Source organism: Fringilla coelebs (genome assembly GCF_963513975.1).
Source record: "Fringilla coelebs genome assembly, chromosome: 2".
NCBI lineage: Eukaryota > Metazoa > Chordata > Aves > Passeriformes > Fringillidae > Fringilla > Fringilla coelebs.
In genome coordinates, this window is record NC_140029.1 from 60,025,539 (window position 1) to 60,051,531 (window position 25,993).

Here is a 25,993-nt window from a genome sequence, read left to right on the forward strand (position 1 = left end):
AAAGGGGCCCAGGAACTACAATTCCTACCAAGCAGCAGGAGCTGCAGAGCCGTGAAGCTGGTGCCTTGCACAAGCTGTGACGTAAGGCTGTGGGGAAGCCAGGCAGAGGGTGGTAGTTGATGTTTGCTGTAACACTATTTGACAAGGAAAGCTGCACGAGAAGGCTGTTTTGAGCAGAGGAACGTCCTCTTGCTTTGTTGCACTGTTTGTTTTTTCCCAATAAACTTTTCCCTTTTCCTACCCATGCTTTGTTACTGTAATTTTTCCTGCTATTGATTTCGCTGCTGAAAGTCCTGACTGCTTGTAGGAACCAAAAAGCCCAAGCTGAAATATTCCATCCTGAAATCACCTCAGAAATAGCAGTGTTATGCTGCACACCCCTTCCTTGAGGACAAGTGCCAGGCCATGGTCAAACAGAATCTCTCAGCTCTTACATCCCACAGAAAGGCTGGGGTGGAAGAGCTCAGAACAAAATATGGCTTCAAGTATTTTTTAAGTTTGGAGAAAACAAGTTCAAATAACGTGTTCTCAATGAGGAGAAGCAAATATATCTGGTTTTAGTAAAGCAGAACATTGCAGGCAGTGGCCTCCAGTAGAAGTGTTTTCACTCTATCCCAGCTGTCAGAGCTGTATTTGGCTGACATACACATGTATATCCAATTGCAGGAAAAGCTTAGGACAAAGACCCTTCAGGATATCCTGGGCCAGGTTGGCAGAAGAGGCTCAGCTTCTAAATTTCAGTACCTACATTCAGGACATCTAAAACTTAGTAAAGAGGGGAGCTGCTGTCTGCTTTCCCTCTTCTCATCACTCTGCACAAAACCATCAACAAAAAAGGGCTACAGAAAATTAATAAATCACAAATATCCATAAGACCCCGCAGAAACATCACAGTCTTTCTTCCAGTAAAATAAATGAGGCTCATATTTTTAAGTGTTTCACTAATTTTTCATAGTAAAGAACTTCATAGACACTAACTAATCCTGGAAGCGGAATCTTATTGCTTAAATTTTTTTAGGAAGTATTTAAGAGAAACTTGGAAATGTTTGAGAGATAGAATTAATAAAATTAATCGGTGCACTTAATTGCATAATAATAGTGAGCATGGTAATTCAATAACCATGTTAGCTGGATATTCTCCTATTACAGCTGCTCATATTAGTTATTGCCACTCTGTTGGCACTGCAAGAAGTATATGCTCAGCTGCAGATCTTTCTGGAGGGCTCTTTTTCTGGACTGCTTACTGAAAGAAGTCAAAGTCTAAATGAATCCTGAATTGCACAGCAATACGTTTTCTGATTGACTTTCAGAGCTACCAATTAAAAAAAAAAACAAGAACCAACTCAACCAAAGCCCCAAAGCTTTTGTAATTAAAGTGTTGGAAACAAGAGAGAAATTGTCAGACAAAGCTTGCTAATAAAAATACACAAAAGAATGGGAAAATAATTGCAGAATGGAGGAACTGAGTATAATTTTCCTGCTTTCTTCCTGTTAGAAATTCTATCTATTTTTCTTAATATAGCTGAATAATGTTACAATTGTTGCTATATATACAGTAATAAAAACTACACCCTTGAGAAGAACATTTTCTCACACAGCATCATTCCTGATTACAAAATAAATATGCAAATATAAATCAACCACAAGGCATAATTTAAATTGCAACAATGAACTGGTTCTTCTCGTGCAGAAGACAGTGCAGGGCAGCTTTCCAGCAGAACCTGGGACGAGCAGGCTGAAAAGAAGATGCCATGATCTGGCAAGTGAAGCCAGCTGAGCAGAGCACCAATCTTTGTGTCACCCTGAGCATGGAGCATTCCTGAGTTAGGCATACCAGGAGTGCCTGCTGGTACTCAGCGCCTGCCAGCACCAAACATCTGCAGGGCAAAACATCAGCACGAGTCCTGCCAAAGCCAAGTGTGCCCTGGAGACACCTGGATCTCCTCAAGGACAGGCAAAGGCAGACATTCCCAAAGACAGGAGCTGAATTCCAGAGCTACCTGGTTTGTTCAAATGCATCTGCAGTATGAACTTGTTTTCTCTGCCAGGAGACAAGGAGCTGCCTGTTACCTCATAAACTTCATTGAAAACTAGAGCACATACTTCTACACTGCAGCACATGGGCCAGTCCCATCACAAGCTGACCCAAGAGTTCCTGGAAGAAATTTAACAGGTTTCTCTCATAACAAAGGGAGTGGCCCTTTCACTCCCTTTGCTTTTGAATATTTACTCTAAAAAAATAAAGCATCTTAATACAGAAATATTTCTAAGGTACTTAATTTAGGAAGTTCACACAATAAGTAGAAAAAATAAATAGTATTCACAAGGCAAAATTCTAGACTATGTTAGGGGAGCTCAGTTTCTTTCACCTGGAGAGGAACATCTCCCACCACCACACAAAAAGTGCGCTATGTGGTATTTATTCTTCTCCACCACCACAATTCTGCCTTTCCAGCTGTGATACTGTCAAGAGAAGGATCAGCCTAACAAAGCCCAGCTGTCAAGACAGGAGGAGTGTGCACACAGAACTTCAAGCTGATGCTTTTCTCCCAGGACTGCTGCAAAAATTCAACCCACTTGCACTAAGATACAAAAAGAATAGTATCATACTCTGAAAAACAGAGAAATAAGTTTTAATCAACATATCATCTAACACATCTGTCTTATTTGATTACCAAACACAATTCTGTTTAAATTCTACTTGAGGTCTTCAGCCTCCTCCTTCTAAAGCTTGCAAATTTTCTAGATATTGGGTGACAGCCTCTATCTCCGCAAACTCCAGTAGTCTGTTGATTAGCTTATCCAGTGCTTCTTTCCCACTTAGAATTTCCTATGGAAAAAAAGCAGACAAAAGCATTACTGACTGTTCTTCAGCATTATTCTGAAACACCAACTACTCAAACCCCTGAAATGCACTTTGTCTGCAGTCCTTCCACTTGGCCATCCTTGCAGGTCCCTCCCATGTGAAAGCAGCAGTGGTGGACAGCAGCAGGACATTCAGCCACCTGCCTGTGCAAGGCACATGGATTCTGGCAGCAACAAAAGCAGCTACTGCCTTGGTTTCATGTAACCCATACACCTACATGAAAATTCCCTGCAAGAACAATCAAGGATTGAAGAACCTCTTTCAAATACTGTTGGCCACAGCAAGAGTGAGGCTGTTTTGCAAGCAAAGCTCAACTAACTTTTGTCAGGCACTTTATGGTTCCAGTTTCACTCAAGAAAGATCCAAACACTAAGGAACTGACTAACAAAAGCCACTTTTATGCAATCATGGAACTATTTGCTCTGCCATGGTATTCTGCACTCCATTAACTGTGAACCATTCCATATTCAGTATGCCCTGCATTTTCTGGAGTTACCCAGGACACCTGTGGGTACAGTTTGAAAAGTGTTGCTCCATATGCAACAGCACTTACAGCAAACTGGATACCTAAGCCAAAATATCGAGGCATCATCCTAAACTTTGTTTTTCATAAATTTAATTTTAAAAAATCCATTATTAGGGTTTTTTTCCCATTGTAAAAAACCCCAATAAACAGAATCATAGAATGGCCTGGGTTGGAAGGTTCAGTAAAGATCAGCTAGTTCCAACTCCCCCTGCTATGGGCAGGGACACCTTTCACTAGATCAGGTTGGTAAAAGCCCCCTCCAACTCAGCCTTGAACACTTCCAGAGATGAGGCTTCACCCACAGCTTCACTGGGCAACCTGCTCCAGTGTCTCTCACAGTAAACACATTTTTCCTAATACCTAATCTAAATATACCCTATTTTTGTTTGGAGCCATTCCCCCTTGTCCTGTCACTACACGCTCTTGTAAAAATCTCCCTCTTTCTTGTAGGCTCCCTTTGAGTACTGGAAGTCTGCAATTAGGTCACCCCAAAGCTTTTTCTCTTCCACGTTGAACCATCAGTAAGATTCAAGCCATATGTAAATATTTATTTAGACACAAGATCTCAGATAATATTAAAATGAAAAAACATTCCATTTCAGTTTCTTTTAACTGTGGCCTGTGATGAAAACATAAAAGTTTTTCTTGTTCTGTATTCGAGCATTAGGAGGAGGAAAGAATGGCCTAACAAAAATAAAAAGTCCTTTCTGTCAGGTTTTTGGTCTGGATGTACTATGCTGCAAGAATCTCAAATGTCACTTGCCCAGTTTGGCCAAAGGACTCATGGATCTCATTGAGGACTACATGCCTGGTCACTTTCCACTCACATAGTAGGCGAAAAACACACAGAGAAGTAGGCCAGTGAGCTACAGCCTGTGCCAGTCATCTCTAAGACTACAAAAAGGCAGGAAATAAAGTTTAAGCTTTCTAAATCTAGTGTTCTGTCAGGGCACAACTGGATGCTTTCTTCATATATCTTAAGTTGTACTCACTAAGTTAATTTTTTCTTTTTATGGTAAATGTGAGTATCTAAATACTCTCATAAGGAGCCCTTACCTTGATATTGCGTGCATCATATGAGATCCTGTGGTCAGTCACTCTGTCCTGGGTGAAGTTGTAAGTACGAATTCTCTCTGACTGGGCTCTTGTTCCCAACTGCAGCAAAGCAGGAAAAAACAAAATCTGTTGTGTTTTTAAAAAAACAAATACTTCTCTAGAACAGGATGCTTAAAATAAACTGTAATGGATCAGGCTGTTCCAACTACCAACCGAGTGGTCACTGGCTTGGCATTAATGAACCATACTGTTTGTGATTGTGTATCACAAACCAAGTTTCTATATCCTCCAGCACATTGCTGTTCCCCCTCTGCAGCTGAAAGGACCACATAACTTTCAAAGGTTGTGTAAGGTACCAAAGTCCTTACCTCAAAAAATACACAAGTGAGGTTTTCTGGGGAGAGAGAGGGTTGTGGCTTCCACACAAAATAATGAAAATAGGCTCTATTAATAATGGAAACAGCACAGTCAATGCGTGTCGGAAATTAGCACCAAAAGAGACTTGGATTAAGAGTAAGAAGTGAAGTTACCCTCTAGTGGTGAAGTGTGAGAGTGCAAACAACAATTTTAACTTGAAGCAGAAACCCAGATGAAGCGCTGTTGGGATTAAACACTTCACTAAACACTGTGGTCTCCATTAAAATGGAGAGTTAAATGTTAAAAAACTCTCAGAGAAATAAATAGGTGTCCGTTTCAGTGGGCTTTGGTGAAAATTTCATCTGCACTCAACATGTGTATTTTACAACATGGAATTTCTTTAATAAATTCTGAAGCATTAGGAAAGGTAATTCACTTTTGCCTGATTTTCCACACTAGTCATATAAATGTATAGAAATAGAAATAATAGAAATAGAAATAATAGAAATAGAAATAATAGAAATAGAAATAATAGAAATAGAAATAATAGAAATAGAAATAATAGAAATAGAAATATAGAAATAGAAATATAGAAATAGAAATATAGAAATAGAAATATAGAAATAGAAATATAGAAATAGAAATATAGAAATGCTTTATGGAGCTTTGAAGGCTCTCAAACTGAAACTAATAACAACGATAAATGGCTCACTGCTTAGAATGATGGGGTTAATAATCTGCAGGGACAATACACTTAAATGCAAGCTGAAATAAGTGACTAAATAGCTGAGCTGGAAAATCTGGAGTACTGAGTATTCTCTACTTCTGAACTATTTTTATTCCAATAGATCACTGTTAAAGGTTGAAGCACAAATGGGAAAATAGTCAAAGAATGGGAAAAGAATGACAGGACATTTTGAGTGAAATACACACTTTGCAGCCTAACCTGAGGTAACTCTTCCAGAAGCTGTTCCTTCCTCAAAAGGTTACCTAAACTGTATCAAATAAGCTGCTACTTAATTGCACTGTGGCAGCATTTTTCATTTACTTGTTTCTCTCAAAACCTCTGTATGGCCTTAAAATAGTCTCCTTTAGAAACTTCTGCGAACTCCTGATCCTAGTTTCTATTGAATGTAACTTTTTGCTGATGATTGATTAGTGTAACTCTGGCCTTAGCAAGGGCATTCAGTACATGAGGTTGAATTTTCCCTTTTGAAAAAATTCTTTTGAGCCTTCTTTCCAGACAAGGTTGATGTCTCTTTTCACTGCCTGAGAAGTCTACAATAGCACTGAACTGGGGTAAGCAAAGGCAGACTCACCATTCTGAAGTACAAGATTCTCCTCCCTTGTAAGCATCCCTAGTTTAGACACACACTCTTACTTGCTCTGTCCCTTCACGCAAAGAGATCAGAAACAAATCTACAACACAACACCCCCTCCAGATGTCAGGCACCACTTGCCTCACCTGCAGCTTCCTGGCACTCTGCTCTTGACTGAGCTGCTTCTCAAGGACCTGCTGGTACAGCTTAGCTCTCAGTGTCCGCAGAGCGATCTCCTTGTTCAGCTGCTGCGAGCGCTCCTGCTGGCACTCCACTGCCAGTCCTTCACAGAGCCATCCAAGAGCCCGTTAGAACAGAGAACAAACAAGCTGAATTAATTCTAACACATTAGGCAAATGAAACCTACTGGAGTGCTGGTTTGTAGGGCCTTTCAGCTGCAGGATAAAAAGTCATTTTAACACACTGGCCAGAACCATTAGTGCATTTTTAAACTTGTCACAGCTGCACCAGGGGGTTTTTGTTCTGTGCTACAGAAAAGTCAGGGATATTTTAAAATTTCATGAAGCAAACAAGTTTCTGACATTGCCTCTAGAAACTGGATTCATTCCAATCAGCTGCCATATGTTAAAAATGCAATTTGAACAGTCTACAAGAGGATGTTTAAAAGAGCGTAACACAAGTTTTTAAAATCTTAGTCCAGATAAGCTCTTGGAGACTGGAAAATTCATTATTCTCGGAGAAAGGGGTGCCTAATCACCACTGGTGAGTCTTGAACCAAATTATGAAAAATGAGACAAAACAAGACCTTTAGGTCTTTAAAAGAAATGTGTAACTTCTCATTTGATTTCTGAATGAGAAAGGCATATAGGGAACAGCTGTTTTCAGGTCAATTTCCCGTGTCTAAAGTGATTCTGCATCTTACAGAGAGAAGCTCACTGAGTTTCAATAAAACAAATCCAAAAAAGACAGACTGGTCCTTCCCATCAATATACATTTTCCTTTCTATCCCACACGTGACAGCATTATCTAGTATTCAGTTAAGATCTTCAAGCCTTCTTTTTAATCAGTCATGTAACTACACAGATTCCAGCTAGGCTAAGCATGCCCTTGCTTGCCAGTGGCCATTATTACTGAAGGTACAGAGCACACAGTGCAAATTATTTACACCTTCCACCCCATCACTGTCACCCTCCATTTGTTCTTTCATCCTTCAAAGACAGTTTGTTCATTAAACACTCCCTCTAAAGACAGAACTAGCATAATCCCTGTGCCCCTGGTACACAGCTGCTTTCTCACACTGCCTGGCTACAAGAGGGACAGAAGCAGAAGGGGCTACTTCTCTTTTTTTTGGTGTAAGGCCCAGCCCTGCAAGAGACAACCTGCAGGATCACAAGCTTCCTTTTCAAGATACAGATTCAGTGTGATTAAAAGTGCAAAGTACAGCCAGACTTACCTGTAGGAAGGTGCACAATCCTCACAGCACTATCAGTTTTGTTAACGTGTTGCCCTCCTGCTCCTTTGGCTCTGAATGTATCTATACGCAGATCTTTGGGATCCACTTTAACATCAACCTAGAATCAAAGAAAATTACTACTTCCTGCTCATTCTAAAAATACTTCTATGTCAGTGACACTCAGCATTAATAAGAAATCACTTCTCAAAAAATTGCTCCTTTACAACTGTTCCTAAGTAACAGTCATAATCATTATGATTTAAAAAATGCAGTGTCAAATATCTCTGAAAAGCAAATGACGCCTTCAAGACTTCACTTAGCTTTTCAAACTCTTACTCTAGGTCCTTCACAAAACAAGGTAGGGGTGGGTGTGTGGGTGGGTGTGTGGGGGTGTGTGTGTGTGTGTGTGTGTGTGTGTGTGTGTGTGTGTGTGTGTGTCAAACAAAACACAATCACGGTTTTGCAAAACCACTAGCTTTGGCAGAGAGGTTAAGAAATAAGCAAATATTTAAAAACCACTTCTAAACAGCAGTGCAAGGATCTTGCTCATGAGTCAAACCTGAATGATTCTTGCAACAGTACTTAGAATCATCTGAGAAGAAAGCAGGCATATCCAGATCTATGCACGTAAGGATTGCCACACTGGAAATAGGACTCCATGATGACCTGGACCATAGTTCAAGCTCAGTGGATGGGAAAGGAACATTCAGATCTGATCAATGTTGCAAGTATTATAAATAAGCAGGAGAAGGTGCAGGAAAAGCCTACAGGACCTGGTTTTGTTTAATTTTTGTGTAAATTGGTGGTCTAAGTGAGTGAGAACTGTCCGTATCAGTGAGCTCTCAGACTAGCCAACACACTAATTCACATTCAAAGGAGACTGTCCTTGATTTACCAGAAGGACACCAATAATTTACATGAAACAAAAAAACTCAAAAGGATGTACAGAATCACGTTACTATGCAACACTGAGTATTTTCTTGGATATATTCTGTGTCTTAGTATGTGATGTAATTTAAAATTGGCTTACTCAGAGCAGTGAGCCTTGTCAGTGTTGGGGCTGGAATTCTTAATGAAATGATCACTCACTTACATGCCATTTCAGGCAACAGCAAATCTCTGCAAAGTTGCTTCTGATGATCCATTTATACATGTAAGGTACAGAGCCAAGGACTCACCTCCCAGAGCACTTGTGTTTCATTTGCTGGGACTTGCACAAAGCACTTGGTTATCAGTGAAATCCCCAAAACAGTAACATGGTTTTAAATAACACCTACTCCAATGCCAAAATGGGTGAGCAGGGGTTCAGCAGCACCTTACCAAACCAATGAACAGTTTACCTCCTCTGGCTGAGGGAGGACAATGACTGACATTGTCCCAGTGTGAATACGCTGCATTCTTGATGACATGCCCGTCTCAGGGATTCGCTGGACTCGGTGAGTCCCTCCTTCATATTTCAGATGCCTGTAGACATTCTCTCCTGAAATATGAGCAGCAGCATGATGCAAGCCTCCTGGAGATACAAAGAGTGTGTGACACATACAGCAGAGAAACACTGCTTTCAATTCCATTGTCTTGGAATCTCTGAAGAACTGCTGTACCTATCTCAGCTGGTGTGTAGTTCACGATGTCAAAGGTCCAACGTTTGTAGTCAGCATAGCTCTGGTACATTTCAAACACTTCTTTAGTGAACTGTTGGCAGATGTCCCCTAAAAATTAAAAGGCATTACCACATAAACAGCAGTTGTTAGATTTATCTGCAACTCTAACCCCAGTCATTAGGCAGGTTAATGCTCATCTTTAGAAAGTATTACTTTATGCCAGTAAAGTATAAAAAATGCATTATGAATAACCCATAAGAGGTTTAATGGAGTTGGACAGAGGTTGGAAGTAATCTTCACTGTAGGGGCTTTGCTGACCTCCAGTTGTTCTGCCAGCTGTCACTTCTAATATGACAGGACTACTATCGTATTTTTCCTTTGGCACTAGAAGCTGGAAAAGCTGGAAAAAAAAAAAAAAAGAATGCCATTATCTCTGTCATGACCCTGGATCTTCTCTTAATCAAATTTACACCCAGACTTCACAATTGCCACAGCCTGAGAACACATAACCACTGGCTTCCTTTGACAAGGTAGTTAGTTAGGACTAAAACCTGTCCAATGACCACTGTAATTCAGTGCGGACAGAGTGGAAATGCAGCATGCTAGTGCATCCACATGAAAGCTAGCTGAAAGTCCAGTCCTGTCAAGTCAGGTGCAAGGTCACCCACCCCAGCCCCAGCTACCTATGAAGACAAAGTTTTTAGCTAACCCAGCCAATCTTTACATTAATCTTATTTTTCAGAAAGTCACATTTAATATTATTTCAGTCTGAGTATAGAAATGAGCCCAAACACAGTGGTCTCCACTGAATTGTTTCAATTTCTTTGCTTTTATTTGCCCCACTCATGGGATGCTGTCAGCTGAAGAGAAAATGAAGGACTGCAAGTTCCAATCAGAAATCTCTCAAGACCGCATGTTCCACTGCCACAAACAGTTACTAGGATGTTACGTCAAATCTCAGTAGACTCACCACTTTTTTAATCCCCATCAGCATTTGCAAACAGACAAGCAAGAGAAATTACTCTATCATCTCCTAAGACACAATTGTCACTAAGAAACTTATTAATAATTAATATTGCCACTTCTTTTCAGGGAGAATACAGAAGCTGGACTTCTGTTTCATTAAATTCAAGTGTCAGAATCTATTAGTAAGATCATAGAGGAAAGGTTTTCTGACATCTTTATTTACAAAGCTGTAAAACTTTACCTCAGGCTCACCTTTCTGCACAATATGTTCATTTTTTTATCCAGGCTTTCCTTCTCTTCTAAGGCAAGCTCTAGAAGTTGTTTCTCATCTCTGCTGTCTAGTTCTAAATTCGAACAACAGGAATAGATGTTAGCCAATCTCACCTAGAGCAAATTATAACACAGCTGTCCAAAGACATGCACTGCAGCACTGAAAAGCTTGTAGTGTTTTGCCAGCATAAAATACTCAAACAAGAGCAACCCAAGCTAGGAGGCACATTGCTAACTCAATGATCATATTTTCCAGGTGTGCTAAAAGGAGCAGCAGATATTTTACTTGTGATTAGACTGCCCCATCCCACATTTTAGAGCTTACTAACAAACTAAAACACATTCTCAAGTAAAGCTCACAGAAGCCTTTTCTGCTACGGAGGCTCCAGCTTACAGTATTAAAAATTTTTGATCAGTTAGCAATAGATTATACACTAAATAGAAACTTGGAAGACAGCTGGAGTCAAGTGGAAAACCTGTCACTGCTAAAACAGGGAACCTCTCTCCTTGTCATCTTTCTTTCCACTTTTCTACTCACCAAAAAGTGAAACAATTCAACTCACTGAAATTAAAAAGCAAATCTGGTTGAATAAACTTTAAACTTTACCATGCCAAGTTGAACTAGATTTAAATTACAACTGGACAATTACCAACACAAATGAGGAGGGAATGGCTGAAGCCAGCTTTGAGCAACTGGGAGTAAGAATGAGGGAACAAAGCAACAAAGAGAAGGTGAAAACCTTCTGCCTTGTGGCCAGCATGGAAACCATAGGTTTCCAGCATAAAACTGGACTCTCAATTACTTCTATCTGGTCCAAAAAGTATTGATCAGTTAGATAAACAGTATCAAATTAACTACTGTCAACAGTGCTGAGAGGTGGTCTGGTGGTGACTACTGAGCTTAAGGTTCAAAGGATTGGCATCCCATTCCTACCTCCCTTCAAAACAAAATTCACTTAACCTACCTCGTGACTCATACCACCTGAGGGAAACTGGGAAATATTTTTCTGCTTCACTGAGTGTTGCAAATATAAAATCCTACATCAACTGTCAGGAATTCAGGTAGTCGAGACAAGAGGGTCAGTTAGGAGCTAAGTGGAAAACAGTGGATAGCCAAATGAAGGGGACATCTGTGTTTTAACTTGGCCACATGATAAATCGTACAGACATTTATCATTTATACAGACAGAATATTTTGGCTCTATTTAATTAATTTATTGGCTGCTACCATTCTTTTCCCTTCTTTCAACTAGAACTCACTCCATCTCTCCACATCATAATCTATGGAATTAGAAAAATCCTTCATTATATTAATTTTATTCAAAAACAGCCTAAGTTGAAATACAAATTTTCCAGAATTTTCTTAATACTTTTTAATTCTTTCAAGAGCATTTATTTTTCAGCATTAAATTTTTGTACCTTATCTCCTTCACTCATTCCCCTCTTTTCTCCAGTGAAGAGAATTAGAGAGGGTTGAGGATTAAAACATTTTAAATAACCATTTTTTTCCAAAAGCACAAACATCTATTTATTTTTAAAACTAAAGTATACAAATGTTTTCTACCTCTTTCTAAATAAGTTACATTTACATCTTTATTTCAGTATGTCTCTTACTATTTTGTCCACACCCTTGTCTCTCTCTCTGAAAAGCACCATGAATTTCTGTCCTCCTTCATTTACACTGCTGGGTACTGATTTTTCCTGTCCTTTGATTTTCCCCTCCTTCACTGCTTTTATGCAAACCCCGTTCTCTCCCCATTCTCTCAGTGTCTCCCTCTCTTGGCTTAATACTTGCCACTGTGGCAGAATGGATGCCATTTTTTCCTTCCTACTGTGTGCACCTCCTCGCACTTGTAACAATGCTGGGGTTTTTTCCCAAATGTTGCACCATTACTTATTTTGTAAATTCTTTTATTTATTCCCTTTGTACTTTCTTATTCCTAAATGGTACAAAAACCAGTTACAATATTAAATTCTTTTTTACCACAACTTGTACTGTAGCAGACTATCAAACAACAGCAGCTTCTTAAACACCCATCATTTTTTGTTCCTTAAAGGACTCCCCAAATATTTTTAAAGAAATACTAGCTTTTGCCATTTAAATTGGAAGCTGACAACACAGAGCCTAATGAAAGTTCATGCCATTTGCTCAATAAATATCACTGAACTGGTCAGGTGGAATCCCATTTTAAATAACACGGCGGAAGCCTCCATCTATCAAAGGTTTTAGCCTCGCTAATTTTTTTTCTTCAGTTCAACCACAAGATAATCTCAAAATGAACACTTCCCAACTATTTCTGTTAGATAGACATCCCTGAGGTTCCAGAAAATCCCTACTCTCCCCAAATTACCATATTAAGACCTCAAGTCTTAATTAAAGTGAGATGAGATGAAAAACAGAAGGATGCGGCTGGATGCAGAAAGCCCTTGCAGCACACAAGCTCCTGGGAGCAGGGAGGACCAGGGAGTGTTCCAGGTCTGGCTGAACATACTCACAAGCTTTCCTCAAAGACTGGGCAATGAAATTTATGCCAAGCACAGCTGGTGTTTTGAAGCAAGCAAGTAGATGTGTTTTCTTTTACCTGTGCACATCGCTTCTAACTCCTGAACTTCTCTTTCAGCCTCTTTGATTTCTTGAAACGCAGCTGCAATAGGGGACAGATCGGCACATCTTCTCCTCAGGGTTCTTTGCTCAAAGTCATTTAATGAGTGTGCACTTAACTGATGACTAACCTGCTGGTATTCCTTGCTGAGAGACTCCAGACACTTCTGCACAGCCTCATGCTTCCACAAAGCTTGAGAATCCTGATGGTTTTTCCTGTGCCAACTGTTAAAAGCCAGAGTGAATCTAGCTGTGTCCAATAAAGGCTTTGGCCTCCAAAATCCATGGTTGTGCAGTCCCACCATGCAGCCTATCTTCTTTGCAACAGGAGGGAGAAGACAGCTGTCAAGTTGGCTGTGACAGCAGCAATTGGCAAGCAGGCTCTTGAAAAGGCAGACCTTTTGGAAAGGTTTCATTTTGTTTCTTATTTTTCCACCACCTGAAATTAAAAGTACACAGCACATTGGGCAGTGTTGTTATCTAGAAAAAGAAAGCATTCTATTAAAAAAAAAACCCACAACAAACAAATACAAGGATGGTATCAAGCCCATATCCTAGCTTGATTACACTGACACAAATGCAACTGTCATGGACAAAACTATTCCTGTTTTAGTCCCAGTTTAAACCAGAAGTTCTTATCACTACCACTGTACTGACTGAGGGTTGGAAAAACTCTGTTCTCTCCCCTCCTCAGTTTATTTATACTATGGAAAAGCTCCTGTGGATGAGGTTTTACAGACAATAGCTTCATTTTGCCATATGTCTCATCAGAAAAATCCAACCATTTCATGCCTTACTGATGAAAGAAAAATGTTGCTGAGAAGAAAAATCAATGCTAGAGGTAAATAATTCTATATAGAGAATGTAAGAAATGTCCAGAATTATGTGTCAAATTATATCCACTACCATAAAAGGAGAACATTAGTAGATGACCACACAACAGATCAGTCAACAGGACTACAATGCACTTACAAAAAATCACTCACTCATACATGAAGAAGACAGAACTTCTTTATGTGCTTTATGTCCCCTGCATACTTCTTACTGCAATATATTTACACTTAAGCAACATAATATTTTCCATTCAAAAAGTGAATAAGAAGCAGGTACTCTGAAATACAACTCCTGTATTTTTCTGAGACATTTGGCCTACAGTTTTATATGATCCAGGCTCCCCTTAGCATTACTGCTGCTCTATGAAAGATCATTTCCTCTTCATTTTATATCATCAAACTACAGTATGAGTTATTACTCTGCTCTAAAATTTTATATTGGAGCATAAGGCTCTACCAGGAAGACAACTTTGAGACCACACTTATTCTAGGGTTACTCACACAGGAAAGGTTTAACATACAAAGAAGCATTCCTAGTAATCCTGCCAGTGCCACAGTCCCATCTGCCCACTGATTTTTACAAAAAAAGTGGATTCTGAGAAAGAGCATGAATCTTTTTGCAATAAGATCTCCTGGAAACACACATTTGAGTTTCATGACAAAATTATTTTTTACTCATCAGTGACAAGACCTTCTGTGCATCTGCATGTGTTTTACTAACAAATTACTGTGACACTAACTACTCAACTCACTCGTTATTCTCACCTATTTACTGCCATCCATTTGTCCATGATTAAGAAAGAGCAATATGCAGTAGAACTAGAAGTACTGCATCTTGTCTGAAGGCTTGTTTTACTACCTACAGAAGGAGGCAAGGACCTTTATTCTGTTCTGTACCCTCCCCAGATTCCCCAGCCAGCACGTGCTATCGAATCCACAGCAGCAATTTCAAGACTGCTTTAACGTACAGAAAGCAAATTATACCCCTCCTGGATTGCTACAGTGATTAAAACCAGCAGTTGCAGCAGAGGGATCCTGTTCCCTTCACCAGGAACACAGCAAAAGGCACAAATCAGGCTCATCATCTATGATCCTGGATTTAGGCAAGAGTGGACTCAGCTCCAAAAGACCTAATTCTGCTGATGAATATGGACTTGCTCCAGTTCAGCATGGCCCATTGTTGTTTGGCTAAGTGCTGACCATCATCAACTCAATTTAAAAACATTAATGTTATATTTTATTTTAATTAATCCATTAAACATATTAATTACAACCATCTAGCTAACTTTTACTGGTGTAGTTAAGAAGCAATGCATTCAAATAATAACAAATTTGATGTATTGCTTTACCTGAGCTCTCAGAAATAAAATTCTTGGGTTTAAATACAAAAAAAAACCCAAACAAAAGAGTAGTGAAATAACACAGACCTTCAAGGAAGTCAGAAGTTTCAAAGTAATTTTGCTATGTTCAATAAAAAAGGTATCTCCTTCTCAGAGTGGGGCTGCCACACCTTATTTGTGTAAAAAGAAACAGACATATAACTTTTACAGAACTATAAGCATTAGATGACCTATTAAATGATCTCCAAACCAGATTTTAATAACTTTTAGACGTGATTGAAACGACCTCGTACACACCACAAATCAAAAACCAGTAAGTGAAAGTGACAACTGTAATTGTCCAATTAAAATAATAGTTTTTAAGAAATAACTTCAAGACAGGAAAGAGCTCTCAATCTTGGGAACTCTTTTAGAGGTTATAAAATGCATTTCTAACAACCAAAGATGCGACCGGCGCCGTGCAGCAGCACTCGGGCACATAACGATTCGCAGGTGCACGGCAAGAGGAGGCACCGCGATGCTCACCGACTGGATCAGCCCCGGGGGCTGCAATGCTCACCGACTGGATCAGCCCCGGGAGCGGCAATGCTCACCGACTGGATCAGCCCCGGGAGCGGCAATGCTCACCGACTGGATCAGGAAGAACTCGAGCCCCGGGAGCGCCTCCCACACACCTCTGCCTCCCACCACGGCCACCCCAGCAAAGCCCCCGACAGCCACGCACGGAGCGCCCCGGCAGCCCGGCCCCGCGGCGGGGCTCACGGGGCAGGGAGAGGCGGCAGGAGCGGGCAGGGAGAGGCGGCAGGAGCGGGCAGGGAGAGGCGGCAGGAGCACCGGCGGGGCGGGGGCTGCGCTGCCCGGTAGCCGCGGCGGGGCTCCGGCACTCACCGCTGGGAGGGCGGCGCGGCCCGCGGGCCCGTGGCAGACGGGAAGTGCGGCGGGGCGCTCCCGGTCCCAGCATGCCTGCGGGAAAACGCGCTTCCCGTCCCACCGGCACCGCGCGGCAGCAAGGGCAGCCTCCGCCTCGCGAATCTGGTTAGTAAAAGATTAATTTCAGAGAAATCTGAATAAAATAACATTAAGCTCCGCTTTGTATCACAGCTAACTATTCAATTCTGTTTAAAATTAATTATTACTATTCTACTAAAGGCAAACAAAATATTAATAAAAATTTCCATTCTGATTTTGACTATGCTAGTTAGCTGCAGCTTCCTCATAAAGTATGCTTTAAAACATACTATGTTTGTGGACGTTTTAAAAGCTATTATTAAACATTATACCACTACCTCCCTAATTAAAATTTTAAAAATACTTAAGCAATGGTTTTTTATACAAAAATACCTTTCTTCTCAGCTACTGTCGTTCTACAAAATTAAAAATAATAAATAAAAAGGTAAAACTTTTGTATTTGGCATGTAAAACATGGGATTTGGTGTGGTAAATATTCCAAAAGACTGAAAACAGGACCAATCAATGGGTAGGATCTGGATCAAAGCTCAGTGCCTGAATGACAACTGACCACTTGTTTAGGCCTGAGGACAGGTTCTGGCTCTGCTCTACCTGTGGGTACAAGAGGCAAGGCAGACAGATGGAAAACCACTTCCTGTGAACAGGACTCACCCCAGAGTTGGTCCACTGGAAGGGCCACAGGAAACAGCACCCTGAAATCTTCCCCAGCCTGATCCCACACTGATGTGCCATAAGAGGTGCCATCAGCCAAACACCATTCCCATTGTACCTCACTCTTCTGCTATGACTTCTGGGGCTCAGTGAAATGAAATAATGAAATTGTACTTGCATTGGTACTCTAAATATGCAATTTGATACTTTAAAGTATTGGCAAGGTCCTCTCTGGGAGGACAATCAGGAACCTAATAACCTAAAACTGCTAGTAGACCTCGTGCTCCAAAACTGGTTTTAAAAGAAGAAGGTAGGCCAAGGAAAATCAAATCAGCTTCTACTCCAGTCAGTAATGGTTATTGCATTGAATCCTCTGATTAAACATGATCATGTTCAGTTTTTATTATGCCTTGTGAGTGAATGTTTTAACTTAAGTGTGAAAAAAGAGACTGTAACAAACTCCTGCTCCCTCCCTACCAGGCAGCAGAGCATGCAGGGGCAACACAGCCAAGAAAAGGCTGGACTCTGTGCAGCCAGCAGGGCTGCCAGGGACCATCCACCACAGGACCTGTCCATGCATCTCATATTCAAAACATGTAAGATACACTTTCCCTAAGTTTACTGTGTGCATTTAGACTGCAGTATGAAGGATGTGAAATCTGCTTCTATGCCTCTCACAGTTTGTTTCGATGCCGTAAAACCTGCATGGCTGAAGCAGCAGCTGCTGGTGGAGCTGGTGAGGATAAGGGGTGATGGGGCATGGACCATTTGGGGCAGGGTGCCACCACTTTCCTCAGCAGCCCACAGTGACATTGGGTGCAGAAGGGAAGAGTGACAGCAGGAAGACAGCTGGGCTCCAGGGCTTCGGCATAGATACGGCAGTCCTGTACTTTAAAACCTGGCACTATTAACCTGCCAGTTTAGAAACTGGAGGCAAAGGCATGGCTCATCAGACAGAGCAGGCTCCAGGCCTTGCAACACACTTGGCTTGAAGGCAGGTCCGTGCCCACGCAGGGGCCTTTCTTGCCTAGGGGGCCCTAACTGGGTTTAGTGGCGTGCGAGCATCTCCCAGCAATTTCCACAGGAGCAAGGCGACACACTCCGCAAAAATAGCAAACTTGTTACAATGTATGTAGCACTTCAATATTGTTCCCCCCTTTCAGCCCAAACAGTTCAGACTTCTGAAATCTTTCTGTTTGAAGGAAAAAATGGTGACAGAATCATACGCGTCTTGAATACAGTCCTGTTTAATAACAAAGCCTGCAGAGAGAGCTTTGTTTTGCCCAGCACAGTGGGATTAAATGACAAGAAGTTTTCTTGACTGCGCTCCCAAACCTCACTTTCAGTTGGAGCTCTGCCTTCCCACAAAGCTCATTTCTTTGTTTATTCTCTCCCAGCTAGCCTACAAACGTTTCTTTTATTGCCTCTCTGCTTTCCTTTTCTTGCTGCTTTTAACAGACCTTTAATATGGACACATCTAGATGCAAATCGAACCCCTGCCTCTTATTTGCAATTTGCCTGCTTTCAGACAGCATTCTTTCCAATGTTTGGACTATCAGGAAACAGGGACCTTTAGCTATGAAGAACAATCTTATTGCTTCAGATCAAAGGTCCACCTAGCACAATATTTTTCTGATTGTTCTCCATGATGCATCAGTTTATCATTCAACCCAACCAGAGGCATAATACGCCTTTTTGGCAAGACAAAAATCAGGGTTCATAGAGTCGAGGCTTCAGCTAGTTATTAGAAGTGCTGAAGACGTGCCATGATACAAACAGGCTCTGAAAATGATGCTGCAGGGCAAAGCCAAGGCTGCCATCCCTCTCAGTAATGCTCCTGCTTTGTAAGAATCAGATACCCAGTGCAGCACTACTACAGCATATAGCAGAATGAACAGTGAATTGGGTACTGCACGTGGAAAACACATACTGTGATCAGTGATCCCACTGACTGACATCATTAGAAGCATACCAGAACAAAAAAGTGAGAAATAACCACAATAGAGATATTCCTTATGACAGACCATACATCTAGACAGATTAACAAAACACTGTGGAAACCAAAAACCATTCACTAAAAGTGTCCATAACCTGATGGCTCAGCTATAAAGAACTACAGGAAAGCATATACTCTATGTTCTCATCTTTGTACTTTCATCTCAGGAAGCTTCCTAAACCTACCACTTTTTTTTTTTTTTTTTAACTAATTAGTCTTCAGTTATTAGGCTGACATGCAGGTTATCAGGTTATTTTCTTCCAAGAAATTGTCTACTGTTATTGTTACTGTTATTGTTCCCTCTGTTAGCTGAAAAGGAAAGCAGCTATCATGTCATCAGCTTCAGCAAGGCTCGTGTCAAGTCAAGGACATGCTGCTTGGGATCTTCAGTCTCATAGCCATCTGCTTACCAAGTACCAAATAAAATGTATTAAGGACACAGACTTTCCAATTGGCTCTTGTGAGTTACTGTTTCACGCACACTTGCTTTACTTGGGGATATCTATCATGTTCATCATCTGCGACTGTAGGTGGGTAACCATATTATTACAGAACTAAGATACTTTGAAATAAATGTCAAAATATAATTAATATTTTTAAAGGTTAATTATGTAAACAGATATTTTAATTGCAGTCGCCTAGTTTATTTTCCCTGTAAGATGGTCTTTTTAATTGGCTGTAACCTTGACAGTTTAACGAATTTTCCTTTGAAGTTATGCCCTAGGCCATGTAGTTTTAGCGTTCCTGGTTGTTGGTGGCTTTGGTTTGGTTTTGTTTTCAAGAACGATTTTTGGGAATAACAAGAAAAGAAATAAAAGATCTTAGACCTCCTTCGGTGAAGGAGCCAAGCGATGAAAAAACGCCGCTGTTCTGTGGACGCACGACGGTGTCGGGAAGTTTTACATAACCAACTGCTGAAAATGCCTTAATGCGACGGGGGCCGTCCCCGCTCGCTCAAAGCCTGGCTGCCAAGTTTGCTGTTGTTTCCTTAAATACCAGCCAGGGCACTGCAAGCCCGCAGAGCCTCTCCGAGCCCCGCCGCCGACGGAGGCTGCGCTCCTTCCCAACGCCGCCTTCCTGCCAGGCTTGCGGGCAGCCTGGCTCTCCGAAGCGGCCGTTTGAGCGCCGGGAGCGGAGCGCTTCAGCCGCCACTCCGGGAATCGCACGGGGAATCACTGAGGGAATCCTCACAGCCCGACCCGGGGCCGGGCGGGCGGAGGGGGTGTCTGTGAGGGGGACCGGCGCTACGCCTGCGCCGAAGGGACACCGGCGGCCATTTTGCAGCGTCAGGCGGGCGGCGAGGCGCCCCGGCAGCTGCGCAGAGGGGCCCGGGGGAGCCGGCGGGGAGGGCGGGCGGCGCAGGGCTATGAGTTAAAGTGCCGCCGCCGCCCCGCCGAGTTCGGGCTTTTCCTCCCCGGCGTTTCCCCCTCCTCCTGTCCCTCGTACCGCCAACCGCCCCTCCCGGGCCGCCCCCACCCCCGCCAGCCGTGCCTGTCCCAGGGCCGCCCGCGCCATGCCGTCCGTGCCGCTGCCGCCCAAGGAGAGCAACCTCTTCAAGCGGATCCTGGTGAGCCACCGGCCCCGCTCCTCTCTCCTCCTCCCGCCGCCGCTTCTCCCTCCTCTTCCCTCTGGCTCGCCGGCCTCTCTCGGTGCCCTCCGGGTCACTTCGCCCGCCGCCGGAGTTGGCCCCGGCTGAGCGCACACAGAGGCGGCGGCCGCGCTCGCCGGGGGGAGCCGGGCTACCGTCGCCTCCTCGCCCCGGTTCGTCCCCGCTTCCTTCCTTCCTTTGTCTGGGGCCCGCCGAGCAGGCCGGGCGAGCCGCCCTTGCTCGTGTTGGCGGCCGGGAAGGGCTGGTGTGGCCCCCGGCCGGGGGAGGGCGGGAAGGAGGGAGGGAGCCGGGCAGGCTCCCCGGGCCGCCGAGCGCCTTCCTCCCGCCCGCTGCGGGCACTGCGGGGCGAGCCGGGGCCGCGCCGCCGCTCCCCTCCCCGCGCAGCGCGGAAGGAGAAGACCTCGAAGCACGGTGCGAGTGTAGCAGGATTTGCTGTTGCTTGGTTGATTCCCATCTGCGCTTCATTTCCAGTGAGAGCTTCGGCTTTGGTGTAGGGACCGGGTTAAAAGTACTTCGCTCGCTCAGCAGTTTTGAGTGTAGTTGAAGACATGTGGTGGAATGAAGTATCCTGCTTCTGTGCGTCCTTTGGAGGACTTGTGTCAACTCCTTTGTGCTGGGCGAATTCCGCTCTTTGAGACTTAACGGTGCAAGGGACGTTTAGTGTTTAGTGTTAGAGATAACTTTGAAGAAGGAGCTCGCTTTAGCTGTGAGTTTCTAACTCAAGCACTGTACTTTATCATGCTAACACTTAATAGAAAAAAAAAGCCCCGCTCCTCCCTTCCGAGACAAGAAAACACCACGCTCCCTTTTTCTCGAGCTTGTCAGTGTGATAGTAATGGAGTTCCAGCCTCAAAAAAATTGTGGTGTTTTGTTTCAGTTTACCACTCTGCAGGCAGAGGACGTCTGTGCAGCACTCTAAGTAATCCTGCTGGCAGGCGGAAATTTGTTTAGTTCTCTCAGAATTGGTTAGGTAGTTTCAGTGCTTCACAACCACGGTAGTGGTTCAGAGGTAGACATTTGGGCTTCAGGAAGCTGAGCTCAGACAGTGTCAGTAAGCTCCTGTACTCTATAGAGCTGTTTTTTTTTTTCAGCAGGTTCTTCAGAGCTGTTTTCTTTTGGCTGCTTTGCATAGTGTATGGGTTTTAAAAACTTACTGGTTCTTAATGGTGATTTGTTGCTTACTGCATGCTTATGGTATGCATCTTAGTAAGTCATTCTAGCACTCCTCTTTCTCCCGGCTAAAAATAAGTGACTAATATTAGAACAGTTAAGTGATTATTCTTACTAGCAGCAGACAAGTTCACAGTAGCAGCCACTTAAAAAGTTTTTTTGATTGGATTATAGAATGGCTTTTTTAGAGATCATATTTTAGACAGATTTTTTTTTTATAATAAACAGTGGATAAGACTGTTGGAAATTAGTGCTTAGGCAAGGAAGAGAGAGACATAAGACTTCGGTGAAGTTCATGCAGAAATTTACTTGCGTTCTAAAACTTTCAGAAGCCTTTAACTGGTGCTGTGTAGTGGCCAGTTGCAGTTCCTAAAGTGTTGATCACAAAATTACTAGCTTGTCTCTTCATATAGTGTCTCTTCTTGAAAATTAATTATTTAAAATTTTTTTCTGACTAGCTCTGACTCTTGCATGGTGCATTGCACTTCTTTCTGGAATACTAATATACTACAAATGGAACCCTTTGGTTGCTTGACATGTCTCAGAGTATTTTTGTTTAGTAGTATAGTTTGTGGTGCTAAAGGCTCTTTAATAGAACCAGCTTTTGCTTACTTTGGCACTGCTAGAATATTTTAAATGCCCATAGCATTCCTAGTAATTTCCAAAATTGGGGGCAGGGATTAAGTGGGAGGCTGCATAATAAGACCCTACAAGCATGTAGTGATTTAATCACTTGGAACAGATGCAAATAAATTATACCCATATATTAAGACTTTAGTATTTTTATGAACGCTCTGCAGAGAATTAGCAGTTAGGGAAAATTCATTTGGAAATCATGAGAAATCCTTCACAGTGACTTGGTGTGTGGATGTAACGTATCAGACAGGTTATCAATGTTCTGAACAAGATGCCCAAGTAACAGCAAAGCTGTCAGAACTGCCCTGGCTGGTGTGGCCTCTTGGAGATCAATGTAAGCTGAGAAGTCTGCTCGAGAAGCTGAGTAAATAGTCTTTAAGCCACATCAATTTGTGTGCTTGCATGCTTGGCAGGGCTTGAACAAGCTGACTTAAAACTAGCAGTTAGGTAATTAGGGAAGTAATAGCAGTTGTAGCATAGGTAGTAGTCCTAGTTGATCAGGACTACTGTAAGGTCATGCTAAAGCTCCTTGCTCTGTTCTGTCTTCCAGTTCTGTTTTGTTTCTTAGGCCACACTTTCACTGTTCTGAAGAGACTTTCTCAGTCTAGATGCTCTTCCCCTGGAAGACCGGTTGGTGCTTACAGGTGTGATGTTGTTTGGGAGTATGGGGCTGAGCAGCTTCAAGCTCTTCCACTTCACAGCCTCACAGAAGGCATGGATGAAGTATTTGAATATGTTCCCCTCTCATGGAAGGAGAAAAGCATCATAAATACAAATTAGCGCTTGTGTGTTTCTTGCCAATTAAAGTCAGTCTTCAGATTAGGTGACTTTTGAAGTGAATGGGGCAGATGCTGTCTAAAATAAGCATATTCATGATAACTTAGGCTTCTTGTTAAGGTTGAAGTTTGGTGTCATGCATTTGGTGTTTACTTCTAGTAAGCTTAGCCTGATCTTCTATTTCGTGTATTTAAATTTGAGCTGTAAACTTGCCTTCAGAGTATGTTTCAGTTTAAGCAGCTTTGATTTTTTTCTTTGCCTTCACCCAAGAATCCATACTATAAGCTGTCTCAGAGTTAGTCTTAAACATTTGCTTTATGGAATCAAATCAGTTCTGTCTGGACAGGGCATGGCAGTCAGTAGTCTAAGTAGTCTAGTAGGCTTTAGAGGAAAGCCTTGGGGTTCTTGTCATGCTTTCATGGCTCACTTGCCAAGTTGTTTTTGTTTTCAGGAAATGCTTACTGTCTTCTAATATGTATTGGTGTGAGCCCAGGCTCATGCAGTGTAAGGTATGGTCTGATGTTGTCTGATACTATCCACTAACTGTGGATAGTATCGTGCCTGTAACTGACTAATCCTTTGGTTTCTTAGCAAATTCCTCATATTGCCTAAAATAAGGTTTGCTGCTTTAATTGCAGCTGACTTCAACTAATAAGACACAAAAACTCTGGAAGTATATAGCATTGCAGCAGTGGGTTGTTGCTGCTCAGTTCATTCAGGCATACATTTTCCATTTTTCAGGGTAAGGAAATGTTAGAAATTACTTCAAGTGCCCTCTCTGAGGACTTGTTCAACTTCTCTGTAACGTCCTTTTTGTTCTCCAGCTTCTTCAATAACCTTAAGCGATTTATTCTTTGATAAAATATAAATATACAGGTGTTTGTAGGATTTAATTAATTCTTATCCATAGAATTCTGAAAGATTTTTTAAAATTTTATTTAATGAAATAATAATGGTTTATAAGCATGCAACTAGTCAGTCTCCTGGGAATGATGTGGGGGAGTTACTGAGCTATTAAACTTGATAATTGGGAAGTTATGTTATGCTACTTAGGATCTCCCAAATGAGATAGATACCATAGCTGAGGTAGCCATTATTAATTCACCACTGGAGCAGTGGATATTTGAAGTCTCTGACATTAAAGATCCCTTCCCTTTAAAGACAGGTGTTTGGAGCAGTCACTTAAAATCTTCTGGTGTAACTTTAGACTGATTCTTGGTGTGGTTGTTGCTTGTGCCTAGGAAGAGTGTAAGCAGTTCCCTCCATAAGGACTTTCAGACGAGGTGGTGAGGATGCCTGGCCAGCTGCAAACTACTGAAGTGATAGAATTGCAGAGGATAGATGCCAGGCTAGTGGTAACAGTCAGTAAGGCTTTTATAAGGGGAAGTCACACTTCACATTTGTCAGTCTCATTTGGAGAAGACTTAATCCCAAATAGATATTCTTGGTTTAGTTTTTCAAAAGGAGTTTGTGAAGGTCATCATGCAAGGCTCAGAAAGCAGGCTTCTGTGTTATGCTGTCGGTTGTTTCTTGATTCTGGACTTTTATTGATACTTTTCTTTTAAAAAGTTGATTTTTCAGCGTTAAGTCTCTCCATGTTTCATGCTGGAATATTTTCTTATTTGGCTGTTTATATGGAACAGAACAAGCACTGAATAGTAAGAAGAGTTCAGTTCTGAACTATTTGTGGCACAAAAAGTGAAGGCCACCAGAAAGCTTCCATGGTTTTGGAGCAAGTTGAGTCATAACAAGTAAAATTGGTTGTAGATAAATGAAGACTTGGGATCCTAATTTGCTACAGACCTTGTATGGGCTGTGACATGGATTGCCCCAAGATTTGAGATTTTTAGAGGTATTTGAAGTTTTGTTAAAACAGTTTCCCCTGGGAAAAGAAATAGGCTGTTATGCTACTGCCCAAGTCCACTGCAAGGCTATGTTTGCAGTGCTGTGTGCTTTGCTCTTTCCCCTGGTTCCTCCCCAAAGCCTCCTCAGAAGGAGTATGAAATTACCTTCTAGAGGGAGAAAGAACTTAACAGAAGATTCAGAAGTTAAGTAACTGTGAGAAGTTAAGTAGGTACTTTTCTATCTTCAAGCTATCATGATTCATTTTGATTTTGGTAGAAATGGTGGCTGCAAAGTAGTGGGCTCCAAAGAAGAAGTTGTTAACAAAAAGGTAGTTTTACTGTGGAACCCTTTGCTGCATGATGTATTAGCCATATAAAAAGGTTTGGACACTTTGAAGGGTGTGTGGTGGGGACCCTCTTTATGCTTTTTGTGAGTGGAGATAAATCCTTTTGCTTGGAGTGTTGGTGAGGCACAAATAACTGGAGGCTGAGAACATTCTGATGAGAGCTACAGTAGAGCTTGTCTTACTCAAAAGCCCCTCTCTCTCTCTCTGCATCCAGCCCTTGTATCTTCCCTCTAGTGGCCTGTACCAGGTGTGTGTGATCTCAGCTCTGATCTGCTGTGATTCATACAATTTTTGGCTGAATTGCTGTGTTGTTAAGGATGGAATGTTGAGATTAAATTGATATTGAAGGCTTGTGTTGGCAATTGTCTTGAACTTGCTTGAAGATGCCAAAATAAAATTGTAACTTTTAAAGCCTGATGTTTATTTTACTGTGTTTTGTATAAGATCCCACAAAACAGTGCTGGTGTTCATGGTTTCACTTACTTAACTGCTCTCAGATGCAGTTCCACTAGGTTGGGGAGCCACCTGCTTAGTCTGAGTTCCTGCTAAGCAAATTGCAATTCATCCCAGGAGATGGGGCAGGTCGGGCTCTTCAGTACTCCTGCACAAAGTACAGATTGAAAATTGCTGGAAAATGTCTGTCTGGGCTACAACTTGTCTCATTTCTAGTGTTGCTGTTACGGTTTTTGCTTTTAGGGCCACAAGTGTTCATAAACAGGAGAGAACTGTATTAAGTCAAGCAATATAAAAGTTACAAATGCAAAGTACTTGTCAGCAAGAGCTCTTTCTACTCTGTTTTTTTATTTCTGCCCTTTTGAAGCAAAGGATATTCTAGGAATTTAGA

At 42.0% G+C, this 25,993-nt stretch overlaps 2 protein-coding genes across 6 annotated transcripts in view; one reads left to right on the forward strand and one right to left on the reverse strand.

The window, feature by feature from the left end:
* Positions 1-1,383: 1,383 nt before the first annotated feature.
* Positions 1,384-20,622, reverse strand: MTRF1 (mitochondrial translation release factor 1). 4 transcript variants are annotated; one of them, XM_084201169.1, is made up of 10 exons: positions 20,316-20,622; positions 12,958-13,416; positions 10,358-10,449; positions 9,458-9,539; positions 9,140-9,247; positions 8,879-9,051; positions 7,539-7,656; positions 6,271-6,407; positions 4,449-4,547; positions 1,384-2,830 (listed from the first exon to the last, which is right to left on the reverse strand). In XM_084201169.1, exons 2-10 carry the CDS (start codon positions 13,391-13,393, stop codon positions 2,711-2,713), a joined length of 1,365 nt encoding a protein of 454 aa, XP_084057295.1. In that variant the 5' UTR covers positions 13,394-13,416; positions 20,316-20,622; the 3' UTR covers positions 1,384-2,710. The 4 variants fall into 4 exon arrangements, with proteins under 4 accessions (XP_084057295.1, XP_084057294.1, XP_084057296.1 ...); XM_084201168.1 differs by lacking the exon at positions 20,316-20,622 and adding an exon at positions 16,039-16,092; XM_084201170.1 differs by lacking the exon at positions 20,316-20,622 and adding an exon at positions 15,238-15,314.
* The window catches only part of NAA16 (N-alpha-acetyltransferase 16, NatA auxiliary subunit), a 64,283-nt gene continuing 57,764 nt past the window's right edge, over positions 19,475-25,993 (forward strand). Inside the window, exon 1 of one of the 2 annotated variants that reach the window (XR_014615973.1) lies at positions 19,475-20,333. Coding sequence is in view for 1 of the 2 variants with exons in the window: in XM_084201166.1 (XP_084057292.1) it covers positions 20,280-20,333 (54 nt within the window). In the remaining variant the exon portion in view is untranslated. The remainder of the gene's footprint in view (positions 20,334-25,993) is intronic. The other variant, XM_084201166.1, reaches the window with a different exon arrangement.